The sequence below is a fragment of the Gobius niger genome (assembly GCF_951799975.1).
Source record: "Gobius niger genome assembly, chromosome: 12".
Taxonomy (NCBI): Eukaryota; Metazoa; Chordata; class Actinopteri; order Gobiiformes; family Gobiidae; genus Gobius; species Gobius niger.
Genome location: NC_136863.1, coordinates 30,510,329 through 30,530,739, shown reverse-complemented (window position 1 = coordinate 30,530,739; position 20,411 = coordinate 30,510,329). Strand labels below are relative to the sequence as shown.

The 20,411-nt window shown below is 43.0% G+C and overlaps 1 protein-coding gene across 1 annotated transcript in view; it reads left to right on the top strand.

Annotated features, from left to right (window-relative positions):
* Positions 1 to 20,411, top strand: part of ttc23 (tetratricopeptide repeat domain 23) — a 30,725-nt gene that overhangs the window by 9,363 nt on the left and 951 nt on the right. The window contains exons 6-10 of the mRNA XM_079568395.1: positions 4,581 to 4,752; positions 6,893 to 7,001; positions 9,070 to 9,197; positions 11,498 to 11,647; positions 19,042 to 19,124. Of these exons, the coding sequence (XP_079424521.1) occupies positions 4,581 to 4,752; positions 6,893 to 7,001; positions 9,070 to 9,197; positions 11,498 to 11,647; positions 19,042 to 19,124 (642 nt within the window). The remainder of the gene's footprint in view (positions 1 to 4,580; positions 4,753 to 6,892; positions 7,002 to 9,069; positions 9,198 to 11,497; positions 11,648 to 19,041; positions 19,125 to 20,411) is intronic.

Genomic DNA, 20,411 nt, shown 5'->3' with positions numbered 1-20,411 from the left:
TCCTCTGGGTTTTGTAGGAAAATTGTGTTCATAATGGAAAACCACTGGATTGGACAAGTTGCACAAAGGAGTTTTGTGTGAGTTTTTTTCCTAAAAGAAAGAACATCCTACAGAACGGCCCTAATCAACCGGGCCCTGAGATCAAATCGGCCGGACAAACACTGTCCTTGGGTTCACTCCATCCCAAGGCCTAGCGTCCCATAATTTAGAAAATATTTGTACATAGCCTTGCAAATTCCAGATAACCCAGATTTCAAACCATCTTCACTGGATGCAAGTTTAAAAGATGGAATGAATCAGGTTTAATGACACTGAATTAGTTCTGGAAGGAGGCTGTTTAGTTTACTCTCCAAAACAGACATTATGTAACAACTCCTAAGGAATGGAAAGTACTCATGAGGCCTTCTTCAAAGGTGGAGCAGTATTTTATATATGTACAGTGCCTCTCGAAAGTATTGTGAAGTGAAAGCGAAATGATACATGATTCTGTTATTTTTCAAAAAATAGAAAAGTGAAAAGTGGGGCGTGCATAAGTATTTATACAGCATGCATGAATACTTTGTGGAACCCCCATTTGCTGTAATAACAGCACAAGTCTTTTGGGGTTAGACTCTACAAGATTTGCACATGTAGAGACTGACATTTTAGCTCATTCATCTTTAAAAAACAACTCAAGCTCTGTCAGATTAGAAGGAGAGCGTTTGTGAACAGCAGTTTTCACATTATTCCACAGATTTTCAATAGGATTTAGGTCAGGACTTTGACTGGGCCATTCTAACACATTAATATGTTTTTATTGAACCATTCCATTGTAGATTTAGCTTTGTGTTTAGGGTCATTGTCCTGCTGAAGGTGAATCTCCGCCCCAGCCTCAGTTCTCTTACTGACTCCAGCAGGTTTTCCTCCAAAATGTCCCCGTATTTGGCTCCATCCATCTTCACAACTATTCTTACAACCTCCCCAGTCCCCACTGAGGAAAAGCAGCCCCACAGCATGATGCCCCCCCCCGTATATTTGACACTGGGGATGGTGCACTCAGGACCATGAGCAGTGTCAGGTTTGCTCCATACATAACGTTTTGCATTTGGGCCAAAAAGTTCAATTTTTGTCTCATCTGACCAAAGCACCTTCTTCCACATGGAGCTGTGTCCTCCATATGACTTCTAGCAAACTTCAAACGGGATTTTTTATGGCCTCCTTTCAATAATGGCTTTCTTCTTCCACTCGTCCATGAAGGCCAGATTTGTGTAGAGTACGACTCATAGTTGTCCCATGTACAGATTCCCCCAGCTCAGCGGCAGGACTTCACAGCTCCTCCAGAGTTATCATGGGGCACTTGGTTGTATTTCTGACCAGTGTCCTCCTTGTTCAGTTTGTTAGTTTACGTGAACAGCCGTGTCTTGGTAAGTTGGCAGTGGTGCTTTACTCTTTCCATTTCTGAATGATGGATTGAACAGTTGTTCCGGGAGATGTTTAAATCTTGGGAAATCTTTGTATAACTTAACGCTGCTTTAAACTTCTCCAGAACTTTATCCCTGACGTCTCTGGTGCTCCTTGACCTTAATGATGTTGTTTAGTGACCAATACACTCCGACCACAGCTCTGAGGGCCTGAAAGAACAGCTGAAATTATACTGAGAGTAGATTACACACAGGTGCCTCTATTTAACCGTTAGGCCAAGGTGTGAACATTCTGGAGTCATGAGGAATGTTATAAAGGCAATTTAATGCACTCAGAAAATGCTGTATGAATACTTATGCAAGCCCCACTTTTCACTATTCTATTTTTTGGAAAATAACAGAATCATGTATCATTTCGCTTTCACTTCACAGTTGTCGGTTACTTGTGTGTGAATGTTCAGTAAAAAAATCAAAATAAAATCTTTATGTTTAGGGTTGTAAACATGACAAAATGTGCAAAAGCTCAAGGTGTATGAATACTCACGAGAGGCACTGTAGGTATATCAAGTACTGTATATACAAGAGTATATTCGATGATGCTGAAAATACTATCTATATTAAAGACAAATGGGAGGAGTTGGAAGCCCAATATATTGTTGAGGAAGGGATAGGAAGATAGTTTATTAAATACTCACTAAATGACCAAATAGTCCTAAAATAAGTGTTCTTTTTTAGAACACTAATGACGGTCCATCATCATCACCACATGTTGGAGGGGATGTGGTGAGATAAGCGGTCATACATAGCTTTGGGGAATGTCAAAAAAAAGAAAAGTATCAGATGGAAAGAAAAGAACTATATGCAATACTGAGTCTTGATTTACCTTTGATTTGATCATATTGGATATTGGGAGCCTCAGACAAATTGAATAGAACTGGATAAAATATACATTTTGCATGTTTTGTTAGTAGTTGTCAAAAAATGATCACAATTTCATAGAAAAATACCACCAATGATGAAACAATGGCCTAAACGATTAAAGGACATTTACATTATGGAAGAACTTACAGCACATTTAAGACTGAAAAAGAACACATTTATGCGGAGGTGGTCACTTGTTAAAATATTTGGAAAAGAGACAAATGTTGGTTTGACTGATGTAGACAAGGATTTTGTCAAGGAAAGTTCTTTTTTTAAATTTGAGTCTAAATATTTAAAAGTAGGAGCCGTCTTTGTACCAGTTGTTTGTCCTTCTATCTATACTCTGAAGTATACACTGAAGTACACTGAAGTACACTGAGGTGTAGATAGAAGGCCCTCAGTAGTGTATAAAATAGCTCTGTTTGAAGTGAAGCTCTGAATCTGATTTGTAAACTTTAACAGTATTAGCAGTGAGGGCAGATGGAGCTGCCTGGGCTCATCTTTCTTTCTTGTGAAAGACAAGAAGCTCTCTTGTGGTTCATAGCAGGTTTACACATTTGTTTTTGTAACATGGTATTGGATTTTGGCTGGGGAAACACTAGGTTCTGTCTGATTTATGGCCCAATTTGTCACTGCCGGAGTCTGGGGAGGTGTGGGCAGGAGAAGTTTTTGTCGTGGCACTCTTCGTTTGGGTTCTGTCGACGAGATTGTTACAGGACTTTGAGGTCAAAACTCCTCTGTCTTATTTCTGTTGCACATGTTAGACAGACACAAGTCACTCAAAGGGCTTTTCGGGGGACTGTTTTTGGTGGTAAGCAGCCCTAACTGCCCCGGGTTAGACTTTGTGCCATTAATCGTAACACCGGGCGTGAAGCCTCTGACCCAAATCATCAAATTCCATTTGTCACAAATGTGGATTTGTGGCATTCGTGACTTGTCATTGTTTTGTGTAAACCTACTTTAAAATGCTTAAGTCACGTCTTAAATCCAGTCAACAAAGTCATAAAGTGTTTCTTTGTTCTTGTTTGTAGCATACCTTAAATGAATCGCTGAATCGGCTAATCTATACGTTTAATGACTTCACCGCATGCCGCTGCTGTTAAAACGGCGGGGTCAGGAGCTGAGCGGCCTTAGCCGTCCTCCCCCTCGCTCTCAGGGGGCGCAGTCGAAGGCGTGTTGAAGGATGTGAGTGAACATAGTGAGGAAGTGTCTTATTATAGCCCTCCCTGCACCAGGCCGCGACCTCGGCAGAATCCCTCTGTACATCAGGCTTTGGCAGCGGGCCAGCGGGTTACTTTAGCAATGCTAAACAAGCTTCATTACTGTAGACTTTTATGGCCAGAGCATGTTCGTCGTATTTCAACATTTATGGCCACAGCCTGCCCAGAACGACATGGGGAGGGAAAACAAGACATTAATCTTGGTTAAAAGCCCTGTGTTATGTTAATCTGACTTTTTTTAGCTGTAACCAAGCTCTAATGTTGTTCTTTTGTTTACTTTAAGGATTCTTCACTTGCTCGGAGCATATCTTGCTGAAAGCTTGAGTCTGTCTGTAGCATTGTTTAAAGCAGTGGTTCTCAAGTGGGATGGCTTCAGGACCCATCGTTACCCTTTAGTAGGGGTGTCCAAGTACACTTCGCTGGGGTCACAATATATCAGGAATATATTGCCAGAGTCCACAGTAAAAAAATCTCCTGTAAAATATGTTTTGATCAGGAATATACTATTGAGGAAACTTTTCTCAATAAAGGAATGATGATCTGGACAGTCCCCCCTGAGACTGCCTGTCCATTTACCACGTGGCTATAATGTGTTGTTTATATCGTGATGTCTTATTCTATCAATGCCCTCTGCTGGACACATGTTGAATTCTTTCTTTTCTTCATTTAAGCTGCCCCCTTGTGGCTGGAGTGAGCATTCTTTTCTTTCTTTAAAAATTCATAACTCCGCACAGGAAGGGGTTAAACAAAGAGACGTAAATGTGCATTTCATATTTTGTAGAATCTAAACTATGGGTTCTGCAGGTTTTACACATAATAAGACCCCATGGAGACTATAGGCATGTCAAGATTAACCGCTTTTACAATTACCGCGGTTATAAAATCTCACACTATGATGTATCTTTTTTTATTCTAGAAGGAAATTCTGAGGTCAGGGTGTCCAAAAGTAGCTAAAAAACAAGTAATGCATGATAGGGGACTTTTTTAACTTCAGTGTAAGTGACTGCTTTAAGTAAAGTATACTCTTGTTGTTTTTCAGAGTGTACAGGAGGCAGGGCAGAGTGGAGGAGGCTTTACTCTGGTGTGAGCGCTCTCTCCAGCGGCTGACGGACAGTGACCAGCCTCTGAGGAGCTGCGCCGTGTACAGGGACATGGCCCAACTCGAACGGGACCGGGGGGATGAGGACCGGGCCGTGGAGCTCCTCTTAAAGGCAAGAGAACTACCATCAACAGTGGGGTGGGAAAGTTTAGGCACCCCGGTTCCAGATTTGTAATGTGAATCATCATCATATCAATCATAGAAAAATCAGCTTTATATTCCATTGTTTAAATCCTCCAAATAATATTAATGTAAAAAAGGCCTCGCAGCCCCAAAATATTGCAAGTGTCACAGCTTTAAACACTTTTCTCGGCGGCCACAAGTCAGTTCTTGGGGTTTCGTTTTTTCTTCCTTACAAAAGTCTTCCAGAACTGAGAGATTCCTGGCTGTTAACTGCTCTTAGGAGGTTTATCCACAGATCATCAATGATGTTCAGATCAGGAAACTGTGAAGGCCATGGCAAAACCTTACCTTCAGACTGCCCCTCTTGACATCGTCCATCGTGGATTTGGAACTGTGTTTATGATCATCCCCAATTTGTAGAAGCCATCTGCTTTTTAACTTCAGCTTCGTAACAGATGCTGCTACGTTTTCCTTCAGAATTTGTAGGAAATCAATTCAACTCATTCTTTGTTCTACTTAAAATTGTTCCCCGTGCCACTTTCCACAGCGGAAGATACAGGGCACTGATTGCCCAATCAGCAATGGGCGTTATTACCGGTTCCACATTATTATTCAAACAGGATTATGAATCACAAAGCTTTCGGTCTCCTGTGGGACGTCCGTATATCGTTTTTGAGGGGACTTCCGCATCTCAAAAGCAAGTGCCCTGCCCATTCTGATATCCTTGTTTATACCACTGTCGGTGAAAATTCCAATGCTCACTGGTGTGCATTATTTTCATATAACCACACGTAGTCCGGTAGTTAAATCACTGGGCCACTATTCATCATTCAGACCTACATAAAATGATCCCTGCACTTCAGCATATTTGGATGGATTAGTAAAGTTAAACATAAAAGCGTCAGTTCGTGGGGACCAAGGTATAAGCGACTCCAACAAAAGGTCCTCAAACACAGGTTCGCCCCAGGGCTGCGTCCTGTCTCCTCTTCTTTTTGCTTTATTCAGGGACAGCTGTAGGGCGTCACAAGAAAGCAGTTACATTGTTAAGTTCTCCGACGACGCTGCTCTCCTAACTCTGCTTGAGGGTCCTGCCTCTGGTCACGGTCAGGCCCTAGATGCTTTTCTTGAATGGTGTGATACAAACTCTTTAGATCTCAATGTGTTTAAAACAAAGGAGTTGATCATTGACTTTATGCGCAGCAATGATGCTTGTGGAATGAGCAGTATCAGGATAAAAATGTGGACATTGTGGACTCTTATCGGTACTTGGACACTATATTTGACTCTCAGCTAAAGTTTGAGTCAAATACAGAAGGGATTATTAAAAAAAGGCTAACAGAGAATTTATTTTTTGAGGAAGCTCTGTTCTTTCAATGTCTGTGACACAATTTTTTTATTGAAAGCCTTTTGACATTTTCTTCCCCTTGTTGGTTCAATGGGTTGTCTGTAAAAAACAAGAAGGGTCTGCACAACATTGTAAAAAGCTGCTCTAAAATTATAGGAGGGCTTAAGTTCACTCGAGCTACTGATAAGGCCAAACAAATCATGAGCCAACCAGAGCACATTCTTTCCTCTGAGCTTTATTGTAACCGTCTAATGCACGGCTCCTCGTTGTTTAATCCTTACATATAAAATTCACAGAGAGGGATCATTCTGGATGCCAGGCTAGCGGATCAGCAGTCAATGGAGTGAAGTTTGAGTTATAACCCTGGTCCCCTTTATTGAGGCTAGGAACCTTGAAACCAGCTAATTCCCAAAATGTTATAATTAAGTAGGATGATGAAACTTGTAGTAAAAAGTACCATCTGTGGCGATGCTGATCCTTCCCACACTCGCCATTTTATTTATCAGATGAAATGTTATGTCGTGTGGTTTTGACTTGGGGCTGGTAAATGATTTTATGCAGCTAAAGATAGATTTCTACCAATGTTGCTGTTGTTTTATGACACGCCAGGGATGAACCGTGAAAGCCTCGCCGCTCCCCCTCATCGAGAGCATAAATACACTTGTGCCTTAGCGCGGCGTTACCACATGGGGCAGGTGTTATCACGGCGCTGTTATGTAAACCCCCCCCTCGTCCCTCTGCAGGACACGCGATCCGTCTAACCCCCCTGTGTGTTTTTAATCAGGCCCATACCACGGCCCTGACGCAGACCCCCGCGGAGGAGAGGGAGGGGGCGGCGCTCTCCCACAGCCTGGCCCTTCTGCTGTCCGCCTCCGCCCAGAGCCGGCACAACGGTGGGTCTATGTACGAGCGCACCGACGGGTCAGTTGACCGCCCGCTGTATGTCCCGCTGTATAGCATGGAGACAGTCTGATAATAGAGCAAGTCAGCTGTTTGTCGCACTCTGACATTACACCAGCGGATTCAAACAGGGGGAAGACTTTAGCGCCCCGTAATGCAGCCTGTCAGCACCAGCGGACGAGCACAGTGACGTGGCCAGCATGGCGCCTTTACTTTCCATCACGGTGGTCTCTACAACGCTCCAGGATCAATTGTTTCGTTGGTTTTCTGGTGAGAGGGCCCATTATCCGTGAAAACCTTCCAAACAATTGATCCTGAAGCATCTTAGAGACCACTGTGATGGAAAGTAGAGGCGCCATGCTGACCACTCATACAGCCGCTGGGTCACTACAAGGTCGAAAAAGTTGATGATTTTGTTTTTGACACTTTTTTAAAGGAATAGGCCATTTATACATACTGAGATATGTTTTTACCTTAGCTTTGACAAGTTCTATAGGACCTGTCTGGTCTTCCCCTGTGCCTTCAATCACGTAAACACAGCGCAGACGGCATTTAGCCTCTCCCTCTCTCCTCTATTCACCTTATTCCGCCCCGTCCACTTTTGCCACTTTTTGCGTTGTCTCGTTACCTCGTTGCCCGTTCATTTTAACAGAGAACGAGGGAAAATATTCTCCGCTCAAATCTGATGTTTAGTCGGTTGATTTGTGTAAAATGGCCAATGTTCATTTGCACCGACATGTCGACACTGCAGCGTTTCTCTGTGCGGCCTGAAAACGGCTTTGTTTTCGTGTAGTGACTGATTTTATGTGGACTTCTCTTCTATGTTAACACATAGGAGAAAAGGGGCGGGCACAATTCATGGCGGCGCCCACGCGAACGTCCGGAATATGGTGAATAGCTCCAAAACAGGTCAAGATAGAAGCTACCAAGCTCTTCCACGTTTTCCCTATTTAAATATGGTTACGTGAAGTGTTCCACTACAAAGTATAATTACAGAAAATTAAACAATGTGGATTTTCTAAGCGGATAAAAGGGGGAACTATATTGTAAGGCGTAATAATACCGGGAGTAGTTAGAAATCCGTGCAGTAATCTTCACTTTACTGCACAGTAATCTTCACTTTACTGTGCGGATCCCAAACTACTCCTGGTATCAAAGCTAAGGTAAGAACATATCTCAGTATGTAAAAACGGTGGCCCTTTAAGAAGCTTTCAGGTTTGGGTAAGGCCAAACGGGAGAAAATGTGCTCCATTCGGGTGGGGTTTGAGAGGTTAATCACTATTCATCCATCCATCCTCTTCTACTTTTCCATTTCTGGCACGTGGGGGCAGCTGTTAGAACTGCCCAAATCACATTGCACCGGCCCCTTATGGCTCCTCCTGCAGGTGGTGGGTCCACAGAAGGACGGTTTCACGATTCTAACAGGGCCTGTTGGTCTCTCATAAGGGGCTTCTGAACCGCTCTTTGTCTGACCCGTCACCTGTAGGACCTGTTTGCCATGGGAGACCCTACCAGGGGCACGAAGCCCCCGACAACAGAGCTCCCAGGATCATTCGGGCGCTCAAACCCCTCCACCACATCAAAGTGGCGGTTTCAGGAGGGGTTAATGACTACTCATCCTTATTTTATTTTATTTTATTAGTTTTACTGCCTCATAGGACAAAACATTCCGATACTACACATAAAAGCAGGGAAACACATAAGGTTAAGGTTAGCATGAGGTCACAAGTAACAAAAGCTAAATGGATTTGACCTTTTTAAATGTTATCCCTATTAGTGTATCAGTGTTAGACTGGTAAATCACTTTTATTAAGCTGCTGTGACAATGCAATTTCCCTTGTGGATCAATAAAGTCTGTCTAAGTCTAAAGACATGTTGCCGTTTGACCCTGCTATGGTACCACAATACAGTATTTCCTGTTCTTTCTTTCATGCATTGATCAAAAGGCTGACAAAGTATCAAAACAATGTATCAGTCTCTAGGTTTTGTGAAGCAGTTGGTTGGTTGACAGCTGTTTAGTGTCAGCTTTTTAAGTATGATTTTCTGCTTGTTCATGTACAGACGTTGCCGGGGAATACTTTGAGCAGAGCCTGGCTTTGTATCGGCGGACCGTGGGGGAGCGGGACCCAGCCTTCCTGACGGTGCAGGACGATTTCTGCCGCTTCCTGCTCCTGCGAGGACAGCACGAGGTGAGAGTGCAAACCCCTCAGCGCTGCAAACGTTTATCTTCTCCCACTGAACTGTAATTAGACACAGATCTTATTGCCAACAGTTGTGTTTGGGAGTGCCATGGAAACGCTGTGTCTGTTTGGAGCTGTTGCGGGTCGCTTATGTTTGTACACAGAACTGGAACCAAACCCGAGACCGGACATTCCCAGGGGAGCTTAGAGTAGCTGACATCGAGCTGTGGCGACACACATGTAATGGAGGACTGTGCTGACTGCTGCAACTTGACTTTAGTTTGTTTTTCTATGAGACTTTGTTATTTTTCTGCTTCATTCAATTCCCCATGTTCACCTTTACAAATGTGAAGAAAGTCTGCATCAGTACTAAAAGTCAAAGGGCACTGGTTAGTTTGCAGGCATACATACTGCAAACTACACAGTAGCAGTTCCCCAAACTGCGGTCCGCGGGCCAAAACCAGGCCCTGGGCCCTCCAGTAGCGGGCCGCACTGGAAAATGAAGAATGACTGTTACCCACTATTTCCATGTGTTCCAAGATAGTGCCCAAATTTACCTCCTGAACGGCAACAAGACAAGTGCTGCGTCTGAAACCGTTATATTATATTATTATAGCCTCTAAGTACTAAACACTAGCAACTAATCCTTAACCTTTCATGGGGTCAACTGTTAGATCTCTATGCAGTTAGTGAACTAGAGCTTCAGAGCTATTTTGCCCAATTCGACCGTCCTTACCCAGAGGGGCATCACCAACAGCTGTTTTTCTTCTTCTTTAAAGTTATTGGTGGAGTGCAGGCCCAACGAAAGTTCATGTCGCCCCCTAGTGTACAGTGTCCAACAACAACAACATAGTGTCAAAATAAACACATTTAAGGAGAAATCAAATCCAAATGAGCCATCACATTTCCTTTAGCCTTATTTTACAACAACAGCTTTTTCATAAAGCTACATTATGCAAATGATCCATGTGGCTTAAGTTTCTATTAAATGAAAACAAAAGCACAAACTGCCTTCATTTAAACCATTTACTGAGGTGGCTCTTTAACACACTGACATGTGACTGAGCTGTGGTCACCACAACATGGATTTTGTCACTTTTATAAAGTTTGGCTTTTTATATTTTTTTAATTATATGTGCACCTGTCAATCAACAGTGGTTGCGCATGAATCACTCCAGGGTGGGGCTGAGGGGAGTGGAGGGATTGGTGCAGTGGCTTGTGGGATTGCACATAGCTCCTAATCACCGGTTAGTTAGCACCAGAGGTCCCTATGCTAAAGTGGCTATGATAGTTAGCATTGAGGCTCCTTTTCCAAACTCCTTCCTAACTGACGGACCAATTCGGAAGCATCTTGTCATGGCGGACGATGACGCACATCCGGTTTGGCGTAAGAGCTCTTAGCAATCTGCTCGTTTCGGACGCAGCCAAAGGTCTAGATTTCTTAGATTTTTAAAATTGACACTGCATCTGCACACTTATACTTTTGCCTTTGGTGCCTTTAGAAAAATATAGTACAGAAGGGAGACATTATATTTATGCACTGCCCCACCAAAAATGAAAAAGGGTGCGCAGTATTTCATTGGAGCACCTTTAGCTTCGATTACTTTGATTACCTGACCAACTGCAACAGCCGAGTTAAATTGTGTATCTCATATGTGGTGGAGTAAAAGAGGAAATTTCACTTAAAGCAGTGCTAAGTAACTCTTGCTCCTAGAGGCCATAAGCACAACTGCAGGTGTCGTAGCAAGTTGCGATGTCTTATTAATTGTCCGTGAGAGTAAATACTACGCTGACAGAAAAGGCAAATTACACAGTGGAAATAGTTTTTTTCACTCAAACTTGGCTGTTAGCATTGCCCGTTAGCCTGCTAGCTTCTTCTTCGTGATTCTATTAGTGTGTATTGGTGCTCCGGTCCGGTGGCAGTCAAGTTGCAATTGTGGTTTTCTGGCCAGAGACACCAGGGGGAGATGAAAGACCCTCCAATCATCCCATTAACACTTGTATTACACCCAGAGGGACTATGTAAAGGATTTATTAAGGTAAACAAGCTACTTAGTACTGCTTTAAGTAGATCCTCAAAAACTCAACTTAAGTACAGTACTTCAATACATTTACTTTGATGCCGACCAACTCTGGTTCGATTTCATGAAAACCCAAACATAAATCTGACTTTTACACTCCACTACTCAATATTAAGTACTTGTTTTACTATCACTTGAGTCGTTATTTGCGTTACTGCTTATTTCTTGTTTTTCTAAAGCGAGATGACTTATTTTGGCTTCTCGGCCCACTTCTTTGTCCCGTTCCAGAGGTGTTTGGAGCTGCAGAGGGCCTCTCTCCCCGGTAAGCGCGCCCTGTTCGGAGACCTGAGCCCGGAGGTGGCCGACGCGCTGCAGCTGACGGCCAGCGTGGAGATGACCCGGGGACAGCTGCTGCAGGCTTACAGGAGCATGGCCCAGGTAGCTAAGACACGCCGGAACTGTGGTACTGTGCTGGCTCCTCAGGGTGTGTATATATTTGTACACACTCACCCCCCCCCCCACACCCTTCCCAAAACCCGATTTAACCAGGGCTGTTCTAATGAAAGGTTAGAGCGTTCCTGTCACATCGGAGCTATTTCCTGTCCGAGTCAGGCGTCTGTTGGCAGGAGGCGGTGTGCTGGGTCACTGTCCCCGGTGTAACATGTCAGTGTGAGTGTGCGGTGCTTCCCCAGTCCCCCCCTCCGGAGACCCGAAAAACACCCCCCCACACACACACACCCCTCTCCGTTTGTGCGTGTGTGTGTGGGAGTGATACGGCTGTCAGTCAAAAGGACACTGACCTCATTAGAGCGGCATTCCTTCATGCGCTTCATTCACTTTCTTTGAGCTGCAGAACAACCTCCCGTCTATACTCCCATGTACAGTTATATAAGTCTCTTGGAACAATGCCATTTTAAGGCACGATCACAAAACGGCGTTGTCCAGCAAAACCGTAGAGATGAAGTGCGACTCCAGTGTGGGCTGACGGAATGTGTTTGTGCTCTGGTTCTACAATGTGTTGTGAAAGTTAATCTTCCTGACCATGAACCTCGCTCAGCACGTGGTGGGGGAACCTGGGCGCTGCAGGTTTAGCTCAAGTGTACGGGCTAAATGACCCCACGCAGTTTCCCCTACAGAGTTGTGGAAATGGATCAAAGGTGTCAATCGTTTTTTTGGGGGAGTCACATGACAAAAACGCCATCCGCTGCCATGTTGGAACTGCATCGGAATTGCGATCATAAAGCAGCATCAGCTTATGATCGCGACAAGCAATAGAGTTTGGGAATGTGACGTCATATCGCTGAGCATTATGGGATTGGAAGCAAGTGTGTTAAATGTATTTACCAGCAGTAACTCAGCAGCTAACGGAGTTGTTCCACGGCTATTTTCTCCACTTTTTATACTTTTTTTGGCTAATGTTAGTCATGGAAATGTATGCAAACAGCTGCAAAGATGGCGGATCTCCATGGTAACTGTGGAATAGATACTGACGGCATCTCGTCATAGAAGTAGGCATGGCTTCGCCGAGGGGGAAAATAGAATCTTTTGGGAAACACATTTTTTCACTCTTTTTAGCCATTTTCTGGTGAAGTATGAACTTATTTATCACATAAATAAAGTCAAGTGTAAATCGGGCCCATATGGATATTTTCTCACAGCAGATTGTTCAGTAGAAGTGAAAAAACGGCAGTTGTAGCTAGTGCTAGCTAACCGTTAGCATTAGCCCGATGCTAACATGAAGCATTCTGTTAGCATTCTCCGTTATTTATGTATTTATGAGCTGTTGAACCACTTTACTCCTCTCCATGTCTTTGTATCTTTGTATCTTTGTTTGGTAGAAAACTATGTTTATAATTCAACATTTGTTAAAGAAGTTTTTGAATAATTAGAGAAAGTTTACATTTTTTCTAAATTGTTTTCCCCCTTAACTGTTTTCAAACATGACCATATATGGGCCATTTCAGAGATGCCGTCTGTATCTATATCCCAAACTCTATAATAACTGCTCGTCATCCAACCTCTCTGTTTGTACTGTCACAGAGAGGCAAGAGGAAATGCTACAACCACAGGCAACTGCATAACATTCAGCGACATCTTTAAGGATCAAAATAGCTATAAAGTGTTTTGCCTGAAATGCTAGTGATTGATTTGCAACTGTGATTAGCTCACAAGTCTAAATGCACTATCAAAAGATGCCGTGTAGATGTTTGAAACTTTAAGTGTGCATGGAACAGATGTAACTTCAGACTGTTAGAGATGGATATGGATCAGTTTCTGCCGACTTTAGGTCCGTGGAAAGCTGGTGTCCACTATGATGGCACCGGCTGTCCATTCTGGTATCTCCCTTTTATATATTGCTCTCCTGCATGGAGACGATCACAGACTGTGGCGGTGATCACTAAATAACTGGGGAATATGACGAAACTGCCATTTCAAGATATGAATTGAGTCACATGACCGTCGACAATAATCACGTACAACAACTGCTTTTCCGTAGATGAGGTCACGGCTCGGATTGTAACTAAACTGCTAACTGTTCATGGTTAGTGCTCGATAGTCGATGCCAAAAAGAAAGTTGATACTAGGGCGTATTTGACTTTTTGCTGACCCAGCTCCAGAACAAACTGGCTTTTATAGGATTGCACATTGACACACTAAAATGAGATTCCATGCTCCCTTTTGCACCCCTGTAGTTCCGGGCACGATGGGTGGTTAGCTACCGGATACATTGTATTTCAGATTTTTTCCCGGGGTTCTTGAAGGTTTTCTATATGGAATGCATACGTAACCATGGAGGCAGTTCCATCAGCAGTGAAAACCAACCTGAAACCAAAAAAAACTCTATTGACCCTGAAGTGTCCCACAGGCCACTGGGAGGGCAAGCAAAGGCACCAAGCCGTTTGGTCATTAACAAAGGCCAAGGTCAACTTTTTTGAACATTTTCAACAACCACAGCTGCCCAAAGTGCTATAAAATGGATAATAAAATCTAGGAATACAAAAATACAGGGCATAATAAAACTAGAACATCAAGAACAATGAAACAGAAAATACAATGGAGAAACAGCTCAACTTATTAAAAAGCCTGTTGGGTTTTAAGGCAAGATTTGAAACTGCTTGAGTCGGGCCCAAATGGAAATATAAACTTCTATTTTGTATATAAAAAGTTCCATAATGCACCTTTAAAGTTAGGGTTAGTTCTGTTTTCAGACAAACCAACTCTTAGATCTATCTCAAAGCACAGCAGACTGTCCCTCCCATGCAGACCATCTAGCACTAACCATTGTTCAACAAAACAAGTGTGTTTGAAATATATGGTCGAGTATTTCTAATGTATAATTAACTCTCCTCCAAATCCAAATACTCTTGAAATTGTTGCTGTGTCTTCAGGTAGGATTAGTCATGTACTTTTGGCTCCTATTCCACATGTTGACCTTGCAGGTTGTTTAAGTAGTAGATGTTCCTCTCTCTCTCAGCACTCCACTCTGTGAAAACAAGTGTCCGCCACTTCCCCTCACTGTACCCTCTGCCGACAGGCCCGAGTGGAAAGGCTGAGCTTGTTATGCAACACGGCCCCAGCGTCTGTTTCCATAAATGACTGCATATGTTTGAACTATGAGATCATTTCTGCTCAACATCAAACTCTCAAATTTACCACTTAAGCTGAAGGGGAGGGGGGTCTCGAAACCAGTACCAGCCTGTCGGAGCGCACTGCGGTTGCTACGGTGACAGTGTTGTTGTTGTCGTTGCTTTTAGATAGTGGGGTCTGAAATATGACAGCAGACTTGAGGGCGCGCTCCAAAACACGTCCTGCTGCCAGAGGGAGGGGAGTGCTGAAGTGTACCTGAAAACTTCACTCAGTCAGTGTGTTTCATTGTGACTCTGCCGGGGCGGGACATCACCATCGTCTCCATGGAGATGGTGGAGATGTTACTGCTTTGCTTTGAGGCAGGCAGCCAAACATGAGGTTCAAATCCATCGCAGGAAGTTCTCTTCCAAATGCTTTATTTTCATAATCCACTGCAGAAATAGCACTGGCTGTGTCGAGTTGATCATCAGGAGCATGTTTAGATCGTGGGCGTTTCACAGGAAGTGATGTAGAACATACTGGATACTGTGGAATCTGTCATGTTCTGAAGTGTGACAACAGGCAAAACAAAAAATGTCAGGTTGTGGGTCTTGGTCACTGAAAATATAGGAAATTTTGCGCATTTTATTTTTATATGAAAACATAAAATGACAAAAAACTTTCAATACATGTTTTCCTCATTTATGCCAGTAAAAGTTTCTAATTGATATCTCTAAATGTACAAAGTTTCCCTATTCCCTATGTCTCGTCTTAAAGGTGCATTGTGGAGCTTTTTATGTGGGGATATTAGTGCGTATTTGACCTTTGACTGACCCAGCAGCTGTATGGGTGCTTTTGCCTGGCTCTGCCGCACTATTCCCTGTCCCCTAGTCTAGTAACGTAGTAATTGGAGCAGTTTGAATGGGCGGGACTAAGGCGCACAGATTGTCAGTGAAATAAACCAATTAGCAAAATACAAACTGACGAGAATGCGGAACTTCATCCATGATTAGTTTTGGGTGATAACTGCACGTGTCAGTGTTGATTGAGCTACGCTTCAGTGAGTGACGTAACCTCTTCATTTCTCTGTAACAGTCGTGATTGGTCAGTCACTTGTTTACCGTGTGTGTCCAGACCACCTTCTTTCGTGCAGAAAAGAAGTGTTGGTGGTTTACAGGCTATGGGTGCTTTGCACCTTCACTTTCCGTATGATGTCCTGGGAGCAACTGTTTTTAGTGATTTTCTGGAGGAAATGTTTCCGTAACTATGGAGATGGTTCCACTAGTGAAGAAAAGCAGAAACCCTAAAAACAATTGCTCCTGGAGCGTCACAGAGGCCGGCTTAATGGAAGGTAAAGGCCTCATGCTGACCACCCATAAAGAGTCACTAAAAAGTAAGTAAATAAAAAAAGTTAATAAAATTCACCTGTAAATATAATGATAATAAATCAGCACGAGAGTCATTTATAAAATTACTACAGAAAAAAACAAGTCGATTGGTCTCTAAACTTGCTTTCACCAACGGGAACAAAAACAAAATGCTTACTCCTCACAGTCTATGGAGAAAGTATCTGCAAAGTCAAACCTACAGAATCTTCTCATATTTTCTCAGTGATGAGTATTTCTTTAATATTATATTCTTACATAAGATTTCCAGAATAATGGCTTACGCTTGCATTGCGCTTTAATTCTTCTGACAGAAGCGAGGCTGTCAATCTGCGCCATCTGCCTCTCTCTTCACCACCAACCACTCACTCACTGCATTCATTCATTATGGCCTATTGTTTATCAACAAAATCAACCCATAAATGTAAACCGGCTTATTCCATTTTTATTTCCACTTAAGCGTCTTAAAGCATGACTCCATCATGAGTAAATGTGACTCCATAAGCATCATTATTTCCAACCTCTGGCTGCTTTTTGCCACCATCCTTCCCCTGCTGTGGTCTTCTGGGACCTGTCGTACGGCTGGGCTGCTCCAGAGGAAGCCTGCCACAGGGCACTGCAGATACACTGTTCTTAAGCTCTTTTAGAAACACAACAGAACAATGCTCCGCTCACACTCACCGGACTTTTCCCCTTTCTGCAGCGCTTCCATGACTTCACCCCTAGCAACAGGAAAACACATCCACAGCCAGAGGGATCCGCTCCAGAAGTCTTTGAGCCTTTTCTCTCTCTTTCACTTTTGCAACCTTATATAGTGATTTATGTGAAGGCATGTACTCACCGCTCTGACATTCTGACATAACTTCACCTTTGACGCAGTAACTCATTTTAAAGCAACGGAAAATATGAAAATAATTGCTGAAATGTATTTATTAACTAACAAACTGACAAAATGACTGTGTGTTTAATGAACCTGTTGTCCTTTCTCAGTCTTATTTGATGATTTTCAACCATATACTTAAATCAAATAATATCACTTATGACCTGACCTTAGGCATAGCTCGGGGGCCCCTCTTCAATCCCAGGCCGAACTCAAGGTGTCAACCATGCTGTAAATTGAAATAGGAAGTTACTTTTTCCCACTGTTGCCAGCAGGAGGAGCCCCAGGCAAAGTCTTCACCAGCTCTAGCGCCCGTATGTCATTGTTACCATAGAATTCAGACACGCCGTTAGCTGTCGTTAGAGACTACAAATGCTACATCATTAGAAATATGGCTACCTGAACCTGTTTGAATTCATCATTCTATCCCCATACAAATGAATGGAGAAGCCAGTCCCTATGTTGAACTATGGCAAGGTATGACATGTCCGTTTCATGGCATTTATCGTATTATAAGATGTTGTTTAGTGGCCATTGGATGTGTTTCCAACCCGACAAAACGTAAACATCTTAACCGAATAGAATGTAGCATACATTAGCATGTAAAAGTAGCTCAGAGGCCACTTTTACATGCTAATGTATTTAAAGACGGGGTATTCTGCTTTTTTTAGTCACACAGCACCAGTCTATATCACACTACAATGATGGCGAAACCTTCTGTTGGTCTGTAAATGCTGTAAATTAAAATAACTGCCTTGTATAAAATTGCTCTCTCAAAATGGCTGTAGTGAATGTCTTGAAATAGGCCTCTGTCTCTTTAAGAACCTCTGACCCTTTCCGACACGCCCCCTCCACACGCTGTCTGTGGCATCAGTGGGGAGGGGGTTCTGCTGAGGGGCAGTGGTTGTTACTCGGCTGGTGACGAAAGCTCGGAGGCGTCTCCAGGAGGTGGGGGCGTTCCTAGGAGGACTCAGGCAAACCTATCCCTAAAATGGCCGCCATCAGAGTTTTTACAGATTACTCAAAAGTACGTGAATGAGACAACACTTCAGGCATGTTTTTAATGAGGGAATGACATAATAACATGATGTAAAGCTTGAAAAAGTCGATTTTGCATAATACCCCCTCCTTTAAAGTATGATCTCCAAAGGTCTTTAAATTTATTAGCGACTTCTAACTAGGCTTTTACCTGACTTAAATGCATCCCATAGGTTGGCAACACCTGGAAAAAAATCTGGATCATTTATAATTTGGGATGTGTGATGGCTAAATGCTAACAGCTATAGGAAAAATACATTGAACAGGCGACCAAACACTGAGGTTTCCCGGACGAGCCGACTTGCTAACTCTTCTGACTGTTACTCTTTCATTTCTACAGAGACATCATTTCAAATTAAATTGAATTATATCAATGATGAGGCACGCTGAAACTCCCACCTCCCCTATCTTCTAAGGAATGTTTTGTTTTTAGATGGATGTGTGCAGCAGACAGACTTTTTAAATTATTTCTTGCATCACTGACTTTGGGTGTAGCCACTATGCTTGTACTAGCGCCCACGTGGTTCGAATTAGCATGTTTTCAATTTGGAAATATTAGCTTTGGTGAACCTCGCCAAGACCGTGAGCTCACTGTTTTTTTACGTTTCGCGCCTGACTTGTCTGATAAATCAAATTCACTTTCAGTTTTAGCCAGGCTGGTCTGTGAGAGAGAAGGGAGGGGAATCTTATTCGTCACAAGGGAGCATTTTTTCCTGTTACATGAGCATTTTGAAGAGCCATTTTCACCCAAGTCCAGTTGTTTGTTACAGTAAATAGTCTCTTGTGTGATGAAAATGGCCGCTCCGCTCACCTCTTTCGTCCAGCGCGGGAGGATCTTAAACCTGGGATTGGATCGGGGGTTATTCTGGGATGTTTGGTGCTAAAACCTGTTGCTATAGAAAGTGTTTGTTTATTTCAGTATCTCGACGTGCTCTGACTTTCGCCCCCCTCTCCCTCCTCAGTGCCTGGAGGTGCAGAGTGTCCTGTTCGGCCCTCAGCACAAGAAAACCAAAGCCACTCAGAAAGCCGTGGACATGCTGGCTCGGTAAGTCTCCAGAGTCACGGAGAAGTCCCCCGGCGCGGCATGTAGAAATAGTTTCTCCCATTTTGGGTAAGGCAAAATCCATTCCCTCAGCTGATAGTGTGTGCTTTTCCGAGCAGCGTTCACTTGACTATGTTTAAAGTCGACATCTTATACATAATTGTGGTTTACAAATCTACTTTTAGGGACCTTCGCATTGATTTGACATTTAATGACTTAAAATGATGTCTCTATATGGAAGTAAATCTTCCAAGGACTGCGTTGGCTTGCTTCTTGCTGTTTGTTTACTCAAAGGGCCTGGTCGATATGGATCTTTGGGGTCTAATACTTACATGTGAAGTGGGTTGGAAAGGCCATTGTTAATGTATAGACTGATATGATTAGTAGTTGACTCTGTGCATAACTTCAAATCACAACAACGCCGCCCAAGAAGTGACTTCCTGTTTCGATCCAGCACACCAAAATAAAAGCATACAGCTCGTCTCATTGATTAGTTCAGCAGGTAGCACTACAAGAATACACTTAAATACACACATTTTAAGTGTTTTGTCTGTTGATAGTTAGGCAGAAAGAAAGTTGCACTAATGAACTGCTGAACTAATGAAGAAGATGGTGCTTTTATTTTGGTGTGCTGGATCGAAACAGGACGCCACTTCTTGGGCGGCGTTGTTATGATTTGACGTGCACAGAGTCAATTGAATATGAGGAATTTAGTTTCTCCCAATAAGCCTGTAGTTCAGGGGTTGGCAGGTTTGCTTAGTGAAGGGCCAATTTTCTTAATCGTCAAAAGACCAAGGGCTAAACCCTCCAATTATAGGCCGAAGCAAAGCAACACATTCTGCCAGTGTTGCACATCATATATGGCCTAAATGCTTGATCAAAGGAATAGACAGTATTTTTTCCACATGTCTAGAGTAGCCACTTTAACTGGTATTTGAGCTCTGATATGTGTAATAATCCCTCAAAATCATCTTGAGGGCAAGAGGTTCTATGATGGGGGACCGGTTTTTGCCCCTGGGCCTGACATTGCTACTAGTGCTATAGTTAATCTTTTATTACTACTATACTAAATAATTGAAATAAGCACAATCAACACAATCAAAAAATCTTTTGGCAGCGATTTTGCTCTATACAGATATAGACACCATGCTCCATGTAAACGCAGAACAAGATGGCATCTGGCCAGTGGACACATTTTGAAGATAAATTCTTCAGTATTGTTTGAAATGCACGGGTGATTGTGTCACATGTGCAGAGCAGACTTGTGAAAGGAGGGAGCGCTTTTGGACA